The sequence below is a fragment of the Ascoidea rubescens genome (assembly GCF_001661345.1).
Source record: "Ascoidea rubescens DSM 1968 unplaced genomic scaffold ASCRUscaffold_1, whole genome shotgun sequence".
Taxonomy (NCBI): Eukaryota; Fungi; Ascomycota; class Saccharomycetes; order Ascoideales; family Ascoideaceae; genus Ascoidea; species Ascoidea rubescens.
In genome coordinates, this window is record NW_017962913.1 from 1,398,064 (window position 1) to 1,415,579 (window position 17,516).

A 17,516-nucleotide genomic window follows, 5' to 3' on the forward strand; every position below is an offset into this window, starting at 1 on the left:
TGAGCTAATATAACATAATAACATAGATAGATATGAAATTTGGCCAAGAAACAAAAGTGCCATAGTGAAAAATAGTATAAATATATAAAAATATAAAAATATAACAAAATAGAAACAAAAATGACAAAAAAAATAACTAAAGAATAAATGAATAGATAAGTAAACAAACAACTAAATTATTAAGAGGTGATGATAACCGAAATACTATAGAAAAAATATTTAAATTTGAAAGACTAAATTATAAATTATAAATTTTTATTGACTATTTTGTTTTTTATCAGGAGGGGGCGATATGGTATTTATATTTATTCTACCATTTGAATTTTTTTTGAAAACTGTCATTCCTGGTATATTATTCATTTCAACATCATTATCATTATCATTATCAGCATTGACATTAGCATCAGCATTAGCATTAGCATTAGCATTAGCATTATCATTGGTTTTATTATTATTATTATTATTAATAGCAGTAGTAGTGGTAGTAGTAGTAGTATTGGTTGAAGAATGACTTTGAGGAACCTCATCATTATCAATATCCATTTTTTCAGGATCATTTTCTTTTTGAGTTAAATTTTTTGAATTATTTTCATAATTTTTAGAGTCAATACCCTCAGCTTCATTATCTTCTTCATAATATTCATTTCTTGGTTGAATTTGATTATCACGAGCATATTGAGAACCACCTTTGGTATCAAGAGAAGGCTGAAGATCTTCATCGACATCGCCTAAATCTTCTGGACCATTAGGAGTTACATGCATTTGAACACTTGGAGCATGTTTTGTGCGTTCTAAATTTTGAAATATTTGCAACATAATTTTGTCCAAGTACTCAGGAGTGTTGGCATTATACATATTTGAGGGCCTGACATCTAATTTATAATCAGGACCGTAATATTCATAATAATCATTATAAGGTAATTCGTGTGGCAATATTTCGTTATTTAGAATACCAGTCTCAAAAGTCCAAGTTCTCGAAACATTTCTCATTGTATAACCACCACCTCCAACTACCATGAGTGGAATATTGAAGGACTTGACATAGTTGACACAATTGGCATGGCCTCTCATTGAGAGGTTAAAACAACCCAATCTATCACCAGAGAGGGAGTCACCACCAGTTTGAAGAACAATAGCTGAAGGTTGATACCATTCAATGATTTTGCCAATTATTGGTTCAAAGACAGATTTGTAAGTTGCATCATCAATACCATCTCTTAACGGGACATTTACAGCATGATACTTGCCCTTTGATACACCGATGTCTCTTAGTTCACCGGTTCCCGGAAAAAATTCACCATACTTGTGAAAAGAGCAAGTCATTACTCTATCAGTTGTATAAAAAGCTTCTTCGACACCATCACCATGATGGACATCGATATCAACGTACAAAACTCTAGGATGGTATCTTAATAGTTCAATGATACCAAGAACGATATCATTCAAGTAGCAAAAGCCGGAAGCTTCAGATTTTTTAGCGTGGTGTAAACCACCAGCGTAGTTAATGGCAATATCACATTTGCCTCTGTTAAGTCTTGCAGCACCTTCCATTGAGCCACCACCAGAGATACTGCAATATTCGAACAAACCATCAAATACGGGGCAATCTTCGCCAACGTTGAATTTGGCCTGTTCTTTTTGAAAGAATTCCAAATTATCAGGAGTCACTCTTGATAAAAAGTCTATGTATTCATCAGTGTGGAATTGGCACATTTCTTGTTTTGTGGCAGGTTTGGCACGATATATTTCCATTTTTTTGTATAGGCCATAGTTCATGATCAAAGAATGGGCCATTCTTATCCTATGTGGTTTCATTGGATGGCCTGCGCCATAGGCATAGTTTCCAACATCGCTGTCGTAGAAATAGGCCACACGCTTCTTTTCGCCAGGAACAGGAGCTATAGGATCAAAGGGCTTGAGCTGGTAGACCATGATAAGAAGAGAGAGAAGGGGGAGGAAATCAAGGTAAAGAGATGGTGAAATTGAGTAAAGGAAGATGAGTTGGGATAGAGGAGCAGGTATATAAAAGGAAGGTGAAAAAAGAAAGAAGCATTGTTCGTGAATGGGAGGGTGCACGAATCGCGTGTTATGTAATCAGCGCGAGGATTGAGGGAGTTTTGTGTTTATTGGGAATATTTAGAGTAGAGAGAGTAAAGAGTATATAGAGTAGGAGAGAGTGTGTACAGAAGAGGTTATTCGATGAGTTCGTAGAACAACATATAGACAGCTTCATTGCAACTGAGGACGTGGGACTCAGTGACTTCAGAGACTTCAGTGTCTGAGATTCGCCAGTATGGTTTTTTGAGGGAGGATTGTAGGAAAGATTTCTTTTTTTGTTTAGATTTTAAAGGGCGTTTATTTTGAGATTCGATTGAAACGCCTTCATTTTGTTGATTTTGGTTTTCTTTTGAATCTTCTTTTGAATTTTCTCTTGAATTTTCTCTTGAGTCAAGAATACTTGTATCATCTGAATCCTTTGTAGAATGTGTTAGAGAGGAAATGTTGCTTGGTGGTAAGTAGCCCGGGATGGAATTTTTGTTAATTTTTAAAGAAGAGGATGCCGAGGTGGGATTTGATTGAGCGGTGGTGGTGGTGTTGTTGGTGTTGTTTTTGTTGATTTGGATTAAGGAGGATAGATCGATTTTTGGGTCGTTGTTGGAGTAGTTGTTTTTTGATATTTTGAGGAAAGATGGTTTGTGTCTGTATGATTCGTAGTGGCCGGCATTGTGTGTTCCAGTATGAGAGATGATTGATTTGAGGGTGTAATTTGCGAGTATGTTGTTGTTTGATAGGTTTAAAGAGGAGTTGAAGTAGATTTTGCAGGAGTTTTTGTGTGAGCTGAAATCGTTTAAGAAGATTGATCTGGAAAGGTGGATGATTAGGATTTTTGGGAATTTTGAAAAAAAAGTTTTTTTGATGATGGTTGAAGAGATGATATTTTTAGAAGAGGAAGAGGAGGAGGAAGGATAGGGATTGATTGAAACGGGAAATTTGTAGTTTGAAATAAAGTGGTTTAGGTTGTCGGCTGTGGGTATGTCATCGTTAATTTTGCAGTTTTTTTCAAATTGAATCAATTGATCTAGTCTTTTTTGATTGGAATGATTGGAATGATTTGATTGATTTGATTGATTTGATTGATTTGATTGATTAGATTGATTAGACTGATTAGATTGATTAGATTGATTGTATTGTTCGAATTTGATGATTAGTTTGAGTTTGCATTTTAAACAGGAGTAATCGCTGATTGATTCTGTGTTGTTCAAGTTGATGAGATCGGTTAGGTTGATTGAAGATTTGTTTTGAGGTAAGGGAATTGAATAGATGTTGAAGTTTGAATGCTTGATGTTTGATACTTGGAGACAAGATAAGCAGGTTAATTGAGTTGATAAAGTTCCTTCAAAGGGAAATGAAATATTAGCGCTAATGTTATTATCAACATCGTTATCAATATTAGGGTTACTGTCGGTGAAAAATTTTGACTGAAAGAGATATTCAGTTTGCAAAGTTTCAATGATCAATTGTAATAGTTCATGAGCGTCGTGCTGATTTCGTGAGATTCTTGAATTAAACAAGGTTTCTAGAATGTTTAGAAATGGCCAGACCGAGATTGAGGTTGGCTTGTAGATTTGGTTCTGGAGGATGTTTACCATTGACGATAGAGACTGGTGTAATATGGGAGTGTTCTTGTCAATTTGGATACTGTGTTTATGAGCATGGGTATGAGTATCAGCATTGCTATCGCTATCGTTATCGTTATCGGTGACATCGTCATCAGGTGTATCATTAGGTGTATCGTTATGGAGCTGGTTCGCAACAAAAAACCCGTTGAAGAGGTTGAGATAAGCAACTAGAGAAGGCAAGGCGGCCAAGGACTGCAATGTGGAGTTGGCAAAGCAGTCGTTTCTGTTGTTGATGAAGCCAGTGGTGTGCTTGTCAGGTCTCTTTGCAGTGGAGCTCTCTTTGGAGCTGGAGGGTTTGAGCAAGGGTATGGAGGGAGAGACTACATAGATGGAGGCGAGGAACAAGAGGGAGTATAGGATCATAAGGCTTCTGTGCTTGGGCGAGAGAGAGGACCAGTGGGCAGCAAGGGAGAGAGCACCTGAAGGCCTCAATCTGGCGAGAATCAACTGGTTGCGCGAGGGCGAGAAGAGAGAGAGCGAGCAGAACATGGCGACACTGCTGTGTTGGAAGCTGCTGCTCGTTATATTGCGCTCGCTAGGGCTGGACCAGCTCCGACTAGGGCTCCAGCCCGTCCAAGCCACACCCATGGCAAGCTATAAATAGCGTGTTTCAGCTGCGCGCCATGGCGGCGGTGCAGCATGCGCACCAAGAGTGTCCAAGACCGCTAAGACAACAAGGCCTCTGCTGCCCGTGCGGCCTGCTTTTCAATGCCCGCTGCTGCCGCTGTCTCGCGTAGGCGTGCATCTTATCTTGCTGTTCCTGCGCTCTGGCTCTTTTCGACGGTTTGCTTCCTGCTCTTGTTTTGCTTCCTCTGTTTCTTGGTTTTCTCTTCACCTCCACCTCGTCCATCTCATGCTGCGCTTTTTCGGTCGTCTTCACCAACCACTGGATCTTCCTCTCTTTTCGCTCGTTTTCCACCACCAGCAATTCTTCACTCCCACTCTCTCTGCTCTCCATCCTCACTATACCCACGCTGCTCACTCTTCCACTGCCTGCACCATTTCAGTCTGTTTCGCTGTTTCACTTCTCCTTTGTTTTCTGTTTTTTTGCATTTCCCTTTTTGTTCTTGTCCACTTCCATTTGGTCTGCAACTTTTGTCTCTCTTAAATGGAGCTCTCTTCGTTCTTTCTACCTCAAAATGATCCTTCCAACAACATCCCCAACATGAAAAAAATCGACAACAATCTCAATAATCTCACCTCTCTAAAACACTTGACCAACAACAAAAAATCTTTCAAAATTGGAATACAAATTGACAGCAAAAAAGAAATTAAATTCAACAACAATGATTTAATTAATACTAGCCATGATGATGATTCAACTTCGGTTTTTACTATATCAAGAAATACTTCGCTATCCTCCTCCAATAATACCGTCACCAGTCATTTTAACACCAGCACTACCGCTGATAATAATAACAATATTAATAACAACAATAGCAATAATAACAATAATAACAATAATAACAATAATAACAATAATAGCAATAATAACAATAATAACAATAATAACAATAATAACAATAATAACGATATTATTCTTAATAATGACGATTCTTCTATTAAATCTTTATTCCTATCCACTCCTCCTTCACCTTCCGCAAACACTTTTCAAAACTACTCTCTCGATTTCAACAGCAATCCCAAAAGTTCTTCCATATTCGATAACAACATCAACACCTTGAATCTAAATGACCACTCCATTCAATTATCCCCAATCACTTCCTCCCTAGACCCTCCTCTATTGCCAAACAAAGTCCATCACAGACTACCTTCCAATTTCAATTCAAAAAGAAGAATCTCTTCTCTACCCCTACTAAGCAGCCACTTTAATAACCCTCTAAACAACCTAAACAACCTAAACACTTCAAATTCTGATTTATACTCTCAATCCTCTTTCAACCACATCAACACTCACACAACCACAACACCTCCTCTCTCTTTGAATAATAACAATAATAAAAATAACAACAATCACATCTCCAAAAACACAACATCCAATCCAATCACTAACGCCGACATCAAAAACGCAAATCTAAAATACTTCAAACGTATTCTCAACGACTACAAAAAACTAGATTCTGACCTATCCAAATTTAATTCAAGAAATGGCATTCACAGAACAAACCTCCTAAGACTCTCCCTACTCTCCTTTCTACGTCTAAAAACTGACGACATCTACAGAAGAGTCCCTCTAAAATACTCCTCTTCCCCTGCCACCCAGGGCGTCCTCATCTTATCCAAATGGTGGGAAGCCTTACTCTCAGTCCTATCAAACAACAAACACCCAGTCTCCTCTGCTGATAAAGCTGCCTACCTAGAATGTATCACCAGAATCCTACCCAGATACGAATGGAAACTAACCTCAAATTTCAACTCAAACATGCCTTCAAACATGTACCTCACCCTCCTATCAAGAACCCTATCTTACTCTATCAATCGCTTGAATCTAAAATCAATCACCCTATCAACTTCTGCCTTTGTGGGAAAAATCTTCGCCTATTCCTTCTTTTACCTCCCCAACGTCTCAAATGCCTTGCTTTTCCTACTAAACGTCAAATCTTCCTCAATTCAATCCATCTACAAGAAAAAATTCTTAAATTTATCCAATATCCAGCTAAATGACCTATCTTCAATCCAATCAATTTTAATTCAAAAATTCCCAAAATCAGTTCACTACCTAATCGATTTAAATAAAATTATTAACTCTTTATCCTCAAATGGCCCTCAAACCTTTATCGCCAACACCACTACTAATTCCAATCCCCATTCCAATTCCAATTATAATAACTATAACTATAATAACAATAATAATAGCAAAAATAATAGCAAAAATAAAAATGATAAAATTTTGAATGCCATCTCTCCACCAATCCATCCCGTTAAAGGTATCAATGATCCCACTGGCTCTTGGGTATTCAAATGGTCAAACAACAACAGCGAAGTATTTGCCTCATTCTTTCGTCACTATCTCTTCCTAATCTCAACCTTTATCGTAGACGACAACTGCTCCTTTCCAATCAACAAATCCCTAAACAATTACAACTCTCTACTTCTATCCCCGGGCTTTCTCATAATCACTGCCCATATGTATGAAATCATCACTTCAACCATCTCTCTATCCTCTTCAAAATTCAATTACCCCCAACAAAATAAATCTTCTTCAAATAAATTATCTTTGAATAACTTCTCTCAAACCTCAAACTCAAACTCAAACTCAAACTCAAACTCAAATTCAAATTCAAATGGAATACAACTAGAAACAAGCATAACAATGTCCTTTTTAAATAACCAATCCGACATATCCCCAATCAACTCCATAACAAAACTATTTCAAATCTTACGCGATTTCCTATACAACCCCTACGATATCAATGAAAGAGGTCTAAGTAACCTATTAATCCAAAATTTACACTTCCTACTAGAAACTTATGCATCAAATGTCACATCTTATGACTTTATCAAATCTGGCATAATCCTAGACTTAACTCAGGAATTTATACTCAACGTCTGCTCAATAGATGAAGATGACCAAAATAATGATGACAACATCCTACTCAATAACAATTTTAACCAATACATTAATTGGGACTTTTGGATCACCGCAATAAAATCGTTACTTCGAACCTCAAATATTAATTCTCAACTAAAGGCCTTTTCTTTTTTATTTAATATATATGACTATATTCCCAATGAATATGCCGATTATTGCGATAACCTCATGTCTTCATCTTCCTCCTATAGCAACTTGTTTAATAGTTTCAATAATTTCACTTTTAACCAAAATAATCAATTAATTAACGACCCTGATCAACATTACTCAAAATGGATCGTCAACTCAAAAGAGAGCTATAAATGGAAAATCTCAACCTGGTTATTATCTATAAATAATTGGAAATTGTTCTTTTGCCATTGGCAACCTTTAGTAAGATCCTATTATATCCGCTTAATTGTCTGGAAATTAGCTGGCTTGTCTGATTATAGAAACTATTCCTCTTTCGATGATACTGAAGAATCAATCAAAAGAATCATTAATAATAGATTGAAACTATCTTATGATTCAATTGCTACTTTGTGTGATTGGGCAAAAGTTGGAGCCTGTATAACGCCGGAAATGTATTCATCCAACCCAATCTTAAATCGAAAAATAACAATCGGTCCAATTTCTTTTATTGCTGGTGGCTCATCATTATCAAATATGAATAAAGTCAACAATAACGATAATAACAATAACAACAACAGCAGTAATAAAAAAATCAACGATTACAATAATATTAATATCAATGATAATAACAATGGCAATCACAGTTTACTGAAGGAAGATATTGAACATAGATTGATAAATACAGTTGTATTCAACGATATTGTCCCATCTGCAAGTACTAAAAACTTTAGGAAAATCCATTCATATGAAATCTTTGATGACGCAGTTTATAGTTTCTCACCTAGTTCATCTGCTTTGCAAATGGGCGTGACTGGAAGAGATAATAACGATGAATTTTTTGGAAATAATTTTTCATCATCTCAAAGTATTTACAGTACATCAAATATGATAAGCGGCCGGTTTTCATCTAATTTTCTGAGTAATAGCACCAATCAATCAGTAAAAAGTAACAACATTCTATCATCTATTGGAGCAGCACTAAGATTCTTTAGAAGGAATAAAAATAATTATACATCATCATCATCATCATCATCATCACCATCACCATCATCAACTTTCTCTAGTTTTGGCTCACCATCTGCCAATTTACCAATGGGTAGTTCAAGAAGTCGTATTACATTTAGCAACTCTGCACCACTGACACCTCAGACTCAAAGAATGAGTAGAAGATTAACGTTTATAAATGGGTTTAAATCAGTTCAATCATTTGCATCTATAAGCAGTTCCCGAACCAATAGTTCTCGAACTACTAGTTCTAGATCAACAAGTCCAAGTATTTTATCATCAGGGTTTTCAACGCCATCATCGGCTACATCATTTGAAGATTTATCAACAACATCAGACGATTCTTCAAGTTTTTTGTCTAAGAAGCGTTCAGGAATTTTGGGAAATAAAACATATAAAAAATTGGGAGCGATTGCCGAATCACCAAATTCAATGAATACTATTCCATTGCCTCCAGAATTTCATAAAAAGGCACCAGATATTCCAAGACCATCATTTAAATTTCAATTGGTATTTTCGGAAGAACAGATTCAAACTCAATTGTCAATAATAAACAGCAGAAACAAAAAGTTTTTTAATGTTAATGAATTTAAACAGAATAAATTTCCAGAGTATCCAAGTTTGCCGTTTGATAAGAAAAATAACTCGAGGTTATATGAGAATCTTGAGACGGATGATGAAGACAATGAAGATAATGAAGATAATGAAGATAATGAAGATAATGAAGATAACGAGGACAGTTATGATAGACATGGTATTATAATGAGCAATAGAAACTCACTATCAACCTATCATCAAAATCCCAAAATGTTGGAAAGGAAAACTATAATATCAATGAGCAAAATATGGGGAAATGCTGGAAAATCAATAAATGAGTGGAATGAAATTGTTGGTGAATATGAAGAATTTTTGAGCAAGTCAGCAAATAATTTTGGTAAACTGATGACGCGAAAAGCTGCTCCATTACTATTAGCAGAAGCTCCAGAGAATAAAATTAATGCATCCTGAATTATAACATAGACTTGCTTATGGTGTGTGAAACAGTCTAATAACTCCTCATGTTTTTTTATTTTTTTAGTTTACTTTTGATCTTCTTGATCGTTAATGCTTTAATTCTTCAGTTTTTTTTGTAATATTTTAATTTTTTCCATCGTTTAATTTTTTCTTTTTCTTTTTCATTTTCATTTTCATTTTCATTTTCATTTTCGTTTTCGTTGTTTAATTTTTCAATTTTCAATTTTCACTTTTCAGTTCTTTTTGATTAACTTTTTTTGGATAACTGTAACAATAAAGATATTATTTAATAGAGCCATCGATAAGGAATCAAACCCATAAAGTACAGATGCATGCATAGTAGCACTTTGAGACTATATTTGTTTTGCCGAGAAGTGGCAGATTTATTTAATTGTTTTTGAGTGTAGGAACTGTTATCAAGAGGAAATGGTTGGTATTTATTATTTTGTTGATTTGAAAAACATTTCTTAATCTTGCTCTCAAGAAAAAAAGAATTTACTTTCATTTCTCGTCTCCGTTCAAAGTAAGAGGATGGGGCAAAGGAGTTGTGTTATAGTGTGCTTTTTATACCTTTTTATTTTGAGGAGAAAAATGGGATGTGATTTCTTTTTTTGTTGAATTTGCAACTACGATTTATATGCTTTAGCTAAAAAATCAGAAATTTTCGAAAGATCACAGCTGTTAAGTTGTTAAGTGGAACAGATAAGAAAAGATAACAACGGTAATTCAGGTAGGAGGGGAAACATTTGCAACAATTGTGCATTGCAGTTTCTGATAGGAAAAACAGATAACAGGAAAGGGTCTTCTACGGCCTGATCTGAGCAGGCTCAAAGCAGCTCCAGCGTGGAAATCAGAAGATAAAGCTTCTTCATTGATTTTTCACCAGATTCCTTGTTGCTTCTTCATCCAACTTCCTTACTTCTTCCCGCCAGTTCTTCTCCTGCCGAAAAACACCTACTGCACCTGCCGACGATGATCGTGTGTTGCCGACGCGTTGATAGCGAGCGCAAGCCGGCGAGCCTTGACATCACACCGTCCGCACCCGCTTGGTATGGGACTTCTGCAGCTTCTAGCGCGCCCACAGAACGGGATCCCTTCACCGCACGGAACAGGTCCAGCTGGCCATCGGACATCCGACTTGCCCCAAAAGCCGGCGAAAAAGCTGCTGGAAATCTCGATACCTGCGCCGCACTGTGATTGGCTGGTGCTTGCTCCCAGAACATCGTTGCCAGCTGAAAAGATAAGAAGCTTTCACTGCAAATCTTCCTCAACGTCTCATATAAAAGTGGCCAAAATGAAGCAGATCAGTTATTTCAACATTACTTTTTTTTTCTCATCTTCCACTTTCACTCTCACAACATCCAAATCATCCAATTCCCAATTGCTACTCTATCCAAATCTTTTTTCAAAAAGAAACTCGTTTTTTTCGTTATTTAATCCAATTCTTGCTTATCCTTTTCGACTATCAATATTCTTTTTTACACACCCTTTTTTTTCTCTAATTGAAACAATTGACTACACACAAACATGACAATCACAAATAACACAACTGGCTGGACTGTTCAAGAATGGAAAAAATTTCATTCGGAATCAACTCCCGATCATTCCTATCAAGTGCTATCAGACTTGTTATCTTCTTTAGCAGTCGCTCCTGCCGATCCTGCCTGGATATCTATTTGCACCAAGTCTGAATTGAAACATCAGTGGGCAATTTTACAATCAAAATCAGACAAACACAAATTGCCTCTATATGGTGTTCCTGTGGCCATAAAGGACAATATCGATGTCAAGGACTTTGAAACAACTGCTGCCTGTCCAAGTTTCAAATACTCTCCAGAACGCGATTCCACTGTTGCCAAATTGCTAAAGAACGCTGGTGCCATCATCATCGGCAAAACAAATTTGGACCAGTTTGCCACCGGCTTGGTTGGCACCAGATCTCCCTACGGAAAGACTCCCTGTGTGTTTAGTGACCAGCACGTCTCCGGCGGCTCTTCTGCTGGTTCTGCTTCGGTTGTTGCCAGAGGCCTCGTTCCGCTAGCATTGGGCACTGATACTGCAGGCTCCGGCAGAGTTCCTGCAATGTTGAACAACCTCATTGGTCTAAAACCCTCCAGAGGCTTACTAAGCTGTTCGGGTGTGGTTCCGGCGTGCAAATCCTTGGATTGTGTTTCCATCTTCTCAACCAACATCTCTGATGCTCAATTGGCCTTAGATATCTTAGCTCAACCAGACACAGAAAACGACCAATACTCCTCCTCCTTTCCCTCCAATCCTTTACTCAAATTCCCAACAACTGCTCATTCTCCTTTGAAAATCGCTGTTCCATCAGAATTACCTTGGTATGGTGAAGTTGAAAACGAATTATTGTACAAAAACGCTATACTAGATTTCAAAAATAATCTCAATTGCCAAATTGACTCAATTGACTTTGCTCCTCTTCTCGAACTAGCAAAATGTCTTTACGAAGGTCCCTGGGTTGTTGAAAGATATGTTGCAACAAAGGAGTTTTTCCAATCAAACCCTCCTTCTGAATCCATCGACCCTGCTGTTTCCTCAATCATTGCTTCTTCAAAAAAATTTACCGCCGAAGACTGTTTCAATTTCGAATATAAACGTCAAGCAATTTTACAAAAAGTCAATCAAATTATCTCGAAATACCCTGTCTTGATTGTTCCAACTGCTCCATTGAATCCAACTTTTGACCAAATCGCTCAACAACCAATTCAAGTCAATTCTCAACAAGGTACTTGGACTAATTTTGTCAACTTGGCCGACCTATCTGCTTTATCTATTCCCACTGGTTTCAAAATCAATGGTTTGCCCTTTGGCATAACTCTAATTTCTCAAAAATTTAATGATTATGCTCTACTAAACTTGGCCAGTCAATACTTAAGCGCTCTCCATCCAAACAGATTCATTGGATCCCTCAAGCATAAATTAATCGGCGACGCTGATAAACTAATCTCAAATATCCCTAAACCAGATCTATCTAAATCAATTAAATTGGCCGTTGTTGGTGCTCATTTAACTGGCTTTGAATTACACTGGCAATTGGAAATCTGTAATGCTTCCTTTATCGCTGAAACTAAATCTTCATCAAACTACAAACTCTACGCCTTGCCCAAAACTGGTCCAGTAGCAAAACCCGGCTTAAGGAGAGTAGGCCCCACTGAAAGTGGTAAAGAAATCACTCTTGAAATTTATTCCGTTCCAATTGAAAATTTCGGAAAGTTCATCTCTTTAGTCCCTGAACCTTTAGGTATTGGCTCAGTTGAATTAAAGTCCGGTGAATGGGTCAAATCTTTCATTTGTGAAGAAATCGGCTATCTACAAAAGGGCACTAAGGATATCACAGAATATGGTGGCTGGAGAAACTATATTGAATCAACTCAAGCCTTATCTAAAGCTAAAAAGAAACCATTTGAAACTGTTTTAGTTGCAAACAGAGGGGAAATTGCTGTGAGAATTATCAAATCTTTGAAAAAATTAGGTATTCAATCTGTAGCTGTTTACTCTGATCTTGATAAATACGCTCAACATGTTGATGATGCTGATATCGCTGTATCATTACATGGCACAACCGCCGCTGAAACTTATCTCTCCATTGATAAAATCATCAAAGCAGCAAAATCAACCAACTCCCAAGCCATTATTCCTGGTTATGGCTTTCTCTCCGAAAATGCAGATTTTGCTGATAGATGCGCTCAGGAAAATATCGTTTTTGTCGGTCCATCCTCAAATGCTATCAGAAAACTAGGTTTAAAGCACTCAGCCAGAGCGATTGCCGAACAAGCTAATGTTCCTTTGGCACCAGGTTCTGGCTTAGTTAAAACTGCTGAAGAAGCAGCTTCAATTGCTGAAAAATTAGAATATCCTGTCATGGTCAAATCTACTGCCGGTGGTGGTGGTATTGGTTTGCAAAAAGTCGATTCGCCAAAAGATATTAAAAGAGTCTTTGAAACTGTTCAACATCAAGCTAAATCCTACTTTGGTGATTCGGGTGTTTTTTTGGAAAGATTCGTTGAAAATGCAAGACATGTTGAAGTTCAAATTTTAGGTGATGGTTACGGAAAAGCCATCGCTGTTGGTGAACGTGATTGTTCTTTGCAACGTCGTAACCAAAAGGTTATTGAAGAAACTCCGGCTCCAAGATTACCTGAAAGTACTAGACAAAAGATGAGAAAAGCTGCTGAACAATTAGCCTCTATTTTGAACTATAAATGTGCGGGTACTGTTGAATTTATCTACGACGAGAAAAGAGATGAGTTCTATTTTCTCGAAGTTAATACTCGTTTACAAGTCGAACATCCAATTACAGAAATGGTCACTGGCTTGGATTTAGTTGAATGGATGATTTTTATTGCAGCAGATATGCCTCCTGACTTTAGTCAAAAAATCGTCGTTACTGGTGCCTCAATGGAAGCAAGACTTTATGCAGAAAACCCAGTAAAAAGCTTCCAACCATCTCCAGGTCAATTAACAGACGTTACCTTTCCTGAATGGGCTAGAGTTGACACTTGGGTTAAAAAGGGCACCATTATTTCTTCAGAATATGACCCAACATTAGCTAAAATCATTGTTCATGGAAAAGATCGTAACGAATGTTTGCAAAAATTACGCCAAGCTTTAGATGAAACCATTGTCTATGGTTGTATCACAAATGTTGACTATTTAAGATCAATTGCCAATTCTCAAATGTTTGCTGAAGCGAAAGTTGCGACAAAAGTTTTAGATAGCTTTGATTATAGTGCCCATGCTTTTGAAATTCTTTCTCCTGGTGCTTACACAACTGTTCAAGATTATCCTGGTAGAGTGGGTTTGTGGAGAATCGGTGTCCCTCCTTCTGGTCCAATGGACAATTATTCTTTCCGTATTGCCAATAGAATTGTTGGAAATTCTAAAAAATCTCCTGCTATTGAAATTACTCTTAGTGGTCCAACTATTTTATTCCATAATGAGACTGTCATTTCTGTCACTGGTGGTAATGTTTCTGTTGAAGTGAATGACGAGGTTAAATCTATGTGGGAACCTACCAATATCAAAAGAGGTGACAAACTAACTATCGGAAAACTAACAACTGGTTGCAGATCATATTTAGCTATAAGAGGCGGTATTGATGTGACAGAATATCTTGGATCTAGATCAACATTTGCTTTAGGTAATCTTGGTGGTTACAATGGTAGAGTGTTAAAACTTGGTGATGTTTTGTTCTTAGGAAGTCAGCATGAAAGTGCTGTGGGAACTTTGCCTACACCTGATGCTGCACCATCATCAGTTCCATCAAATCTTATTTTAGATCTTCCAGCAAAAGAATGGACTGTAGGTGTAACTTGTGGTCCTCATGGAGCCCCAGATTTTTTCAAACCAGAATATATTGACACCTTTTTCAAAGACCAATGGAAAATTCATTATAATTCAAACAGATTTGGCGTCAGATTAATTGGTCCAAAACCAGTCTGGGCAAGACCAGATGGTGGAGAAGCTGGTTTACATCCATCTAACACACATGATTATGTTTATTCTATGGGAGCTATTAATTTCACTGGTGATGAGCCAGTCATTTTAACTGTTGATGGTCCTTCACTAGGTGGTTTTGTCTGTGCTGCTGTTGTTGCAGAATCAGAAATGTGGAAAATTGGACAAGTTAAACCTGGCGATCTTGTCAGATTTGTTCCAATTTCTTATGATACTGCTAGAAAACTAAAAGAAACTCAAGATAAATGTATTGAAGACTTATCAGGTAAACTTCCAACCTTAAACAAAGATAACGTTCTTTCCAAGCCTGAAAATCCTGTTCTTGCTGAATTACCAGCAACCAATAAGAATCCAAGGGTGATCTACCGCCAAGCTGGTGACCACTATATTCTTGTTGAGTATGGTGTCAATGAGTTGGATTTGAATTTAAGTTACAGAATCAATCGTTTAACTAACATGGTTGAACAAAATAAAACAGTTGGAATTGTTGAATTATCTCAGGGTGTCAGATCTGTTTTAGTTGAATATAATGGTTATGAAGCTTCTCAATCACAAATTTTAGAAACATTAATTGCATATGAAAAAGAAATGCTTAGTTTTACCAAATGGAAGGTTCCTTCAAAGATTTTCAGATTACCCATGGCTTTTGAAGATAAAAAAACATTGGCTGCTGTTACTCGTTATCAAGAAACAATTCGCTCCAATGCTCCATGGTTACCTAATAATGTTGATTTTATTGCAAGTGTTAATAATATTAACCGTTCTGATGTTAAGGACATGCTTTATTCAGCTAGATTTTTGGTTCTAGGTCTTGGTGATGTGTTCCTTGGAGCTCCTTGTGCAGTCCCTTTGGATCCACGTCAAAGATATTTAGGAACCAAATACAATCCTTCTCGTACATTTACCCCAAATGGTACGGTTGGTATTGGTGGTATGTACATGTGTATTTATACAATGGAGTCACCAGGTGGTTATCAATTAGTTGGTAGAACAATTCCAATATGGGATAAACTTTCTCTAGGTGCTCACAGCACAAGTCCATGGTTATTAACTCCATTTGATCAAGTTGAATTCTATCCGGTCACCGAAGAACAAATAGATATCATGAGTGATGAAGCCAGTCAAGGTCGTTTCAAGGTCGACATAGTTGAAAGTGTATTTGATCATGGAAAGTATCTTGAATGGGTTCAAGAAAACATAGATTCAATAAAGGAGTTCCAAGATAATCAAGGTGGTGAAAAAATGCAAGAGTTTAGCAGATTGATTCAAATTGCAAATGCTGAATTAGAAAAGTCTGGTGGTCCAAAAAATCTTGAAGAAGAAAAATTTCCAGAAGGAGCTGAAATGGTATACTCTGAATATTCAGGAAGGTTTTGGAAACCTTTGGTTCAAGTTGGTGATGAAGTCAAAGAAGGACAAGGTCTTATTGTTGTTGAGGCAATGAAAACAGAAATGGTTGTGAATTCACCAAAAGCAGGTAAAGTTTTCAAAATTGTTCATGAAAATGGTGATATGGTGGAAGCTGGTGATCTTGTTGTTGTGGTAGAATGAATAATTTAAGGATCTTTATTTACTACCAATTTATATTTTATTTTATTTTATTTTATTTTATGTATTTGTTTTATGTATTTGTTTTATTTTTTTAACTTTTAGTTGAATAATTTTTTGGGATGTTCTGTTATGAAATATATTTTTATTATTTAAAAGTGATTTGAATAAACTTTGTATTGTATCTAATACTGAAAACGCAAGAACTTATTAAATACAATTGCTCAATTTTTTCAATTTCTCGAAGTAAAATCAATGAAAATAACCAATGATTCTTGAAAACAGTTTTTAAAAGCAATGTATGACTTAAAAGTGCACTTGAACAAGAAAGTTTTTCAGTTTATGAGAGTAAATAAAGCTTTGAAAATTTGCTAGTGTCCGTTGCCTCATCCATAATTTGTTAAATCTTTATGTTAATTTTCAATAAATATATTTTTTCTAAATTTCAATGATATATATAACGGTTTTGGTAGTTGATTTGTTGTTTTATTTTCGTCTTTTCCTAATTGAATATTGAAAATGAGTATTCCAGAGGTTGTGATTTGTCTTTAATTTACTATTGTCTGGATTATAAATGGTTTCATCATCACTATAGCACAATTAGTGAAAAAGAATTATTCAGTTTTTAAGATGATTCAAGTGCATTTTTTTTTCTTCGATTGAGTTGAATTGCAGGATTATCTCTTTTATTTCTTTAGATCCAACAGGTTTTTATTCAAATAAACTCACAATCAATTCTTGATGATTTTTTAGAGTTGTCAAAGCTAGATGAATCTGGCTTTGTATCAAATTTTATTGTATTGAGGATAACAACTTAATCTATTGTCAGAATCCATTAAAAACTCATATAATGAACCATCTTGAAAACAAATATTTTTTTCTCAGTATTCCAAAAATTTACTAGTTGATAATTGTCGAAATACAAATAAAACTCTTCTCAGATCTCATCTTTTAGGGTAAATAATATATTTTGGTTATCATCTTAGATAAGAGTAAGTTTGGAGCTATTTGTGGCCAATTTGAGACTGTTATTATTCATATAATTTTGACTATTATTATTCAGGTAATGCTGACTAGTGTTATTATTAATTTTAGAAATCTCATTATTAGCTTTTTGATTTGAATTA

General features: G+C 36.2%; 4 protein-coding genes across 4 annotated transcripts; 2 read left to right on the forward strand and 2 right to left on the reverse strand.

Moving 5' to 3' along the window:
* Positions 1–255: 255 nt before the first annotated feature.
* Positions 256–1,932, reverse strand: RPD3 (histone deacetylase RPD3; the record flags this gene model as incomplete). Its single annotated transcript, XM_020190219.1, has 1 exon — positions 256–1,932. The coding sequence occupies one exon, from the start codon at positions 1,930–1,932 to the stop codon at positions 256–258; it is 1,677 nt and encodes a 558-aa protein (XP_020050114.1).
* Positions 1,933–2,192: 260 nt separating this feature from the next.
* Positions 2,193–4,043, reverse strand: UBP16 (putative ubiquitin-specific protease UBP16; the record flags this gene model as incomplete). Its single annotated transcript, XM_020191203.1, has 1 exon — positions 2,193–4,043. One exon carries the CDS (start codon positions 4,041–4,043, stop codon positions 2,193–2,195), a length of 1,851 nt encoding a protein of 616 aa, XP_020050115.1.
* A 745-nt stretch (positions 4,044–4,788) lies between these two features.
* On the forward strand, positions 4,789–9,357 carry ASCRUDRAFT_5738 (DUF1765 domain-containing protein; the record flags this gene model as incomplete). The annotated part of the gene is made up of 1 exon (XM_020191204.1): positions 4,789–9,357. One exon carries the CDS (start codon positions 4,789–4,791, stop codon positions 9,355–9,357), a length of 4,569 nt encoding a protein of 1,522 aa, XP_020050116.1.
* Positions 9,358–10,654: 1,297 nt separating this feature from the next.
* On the forward strand, positions 10,655–16,513 carry DUR12 (bifunctional urea carboxylase/allophanate hydrolase). Its single transcript, XM_020188770.1, has one exon. It carries the CDS (start codon positions 10,891–10,893, stop codon positions 16,390–16,392), a length of 5,502 nt encoding a protein of 1,833 aa, XP_020050117.1. The 5' UTR covers positions 10,655–10,890; the 3' UTR covers positions 16,393–16,513.
* The last annotated feature ends 1,003 nt before the right edge of the window (positions 16,514–17,516 follow it).

Coding starts and splice junctions, on each gene's coding strand:
- DUR12 (XM_020188770.1), top strand. CDS start 10,891: ATGACAATCACAAATAACACAACTGGCTGGACTGTTCAAGAATGGAAA.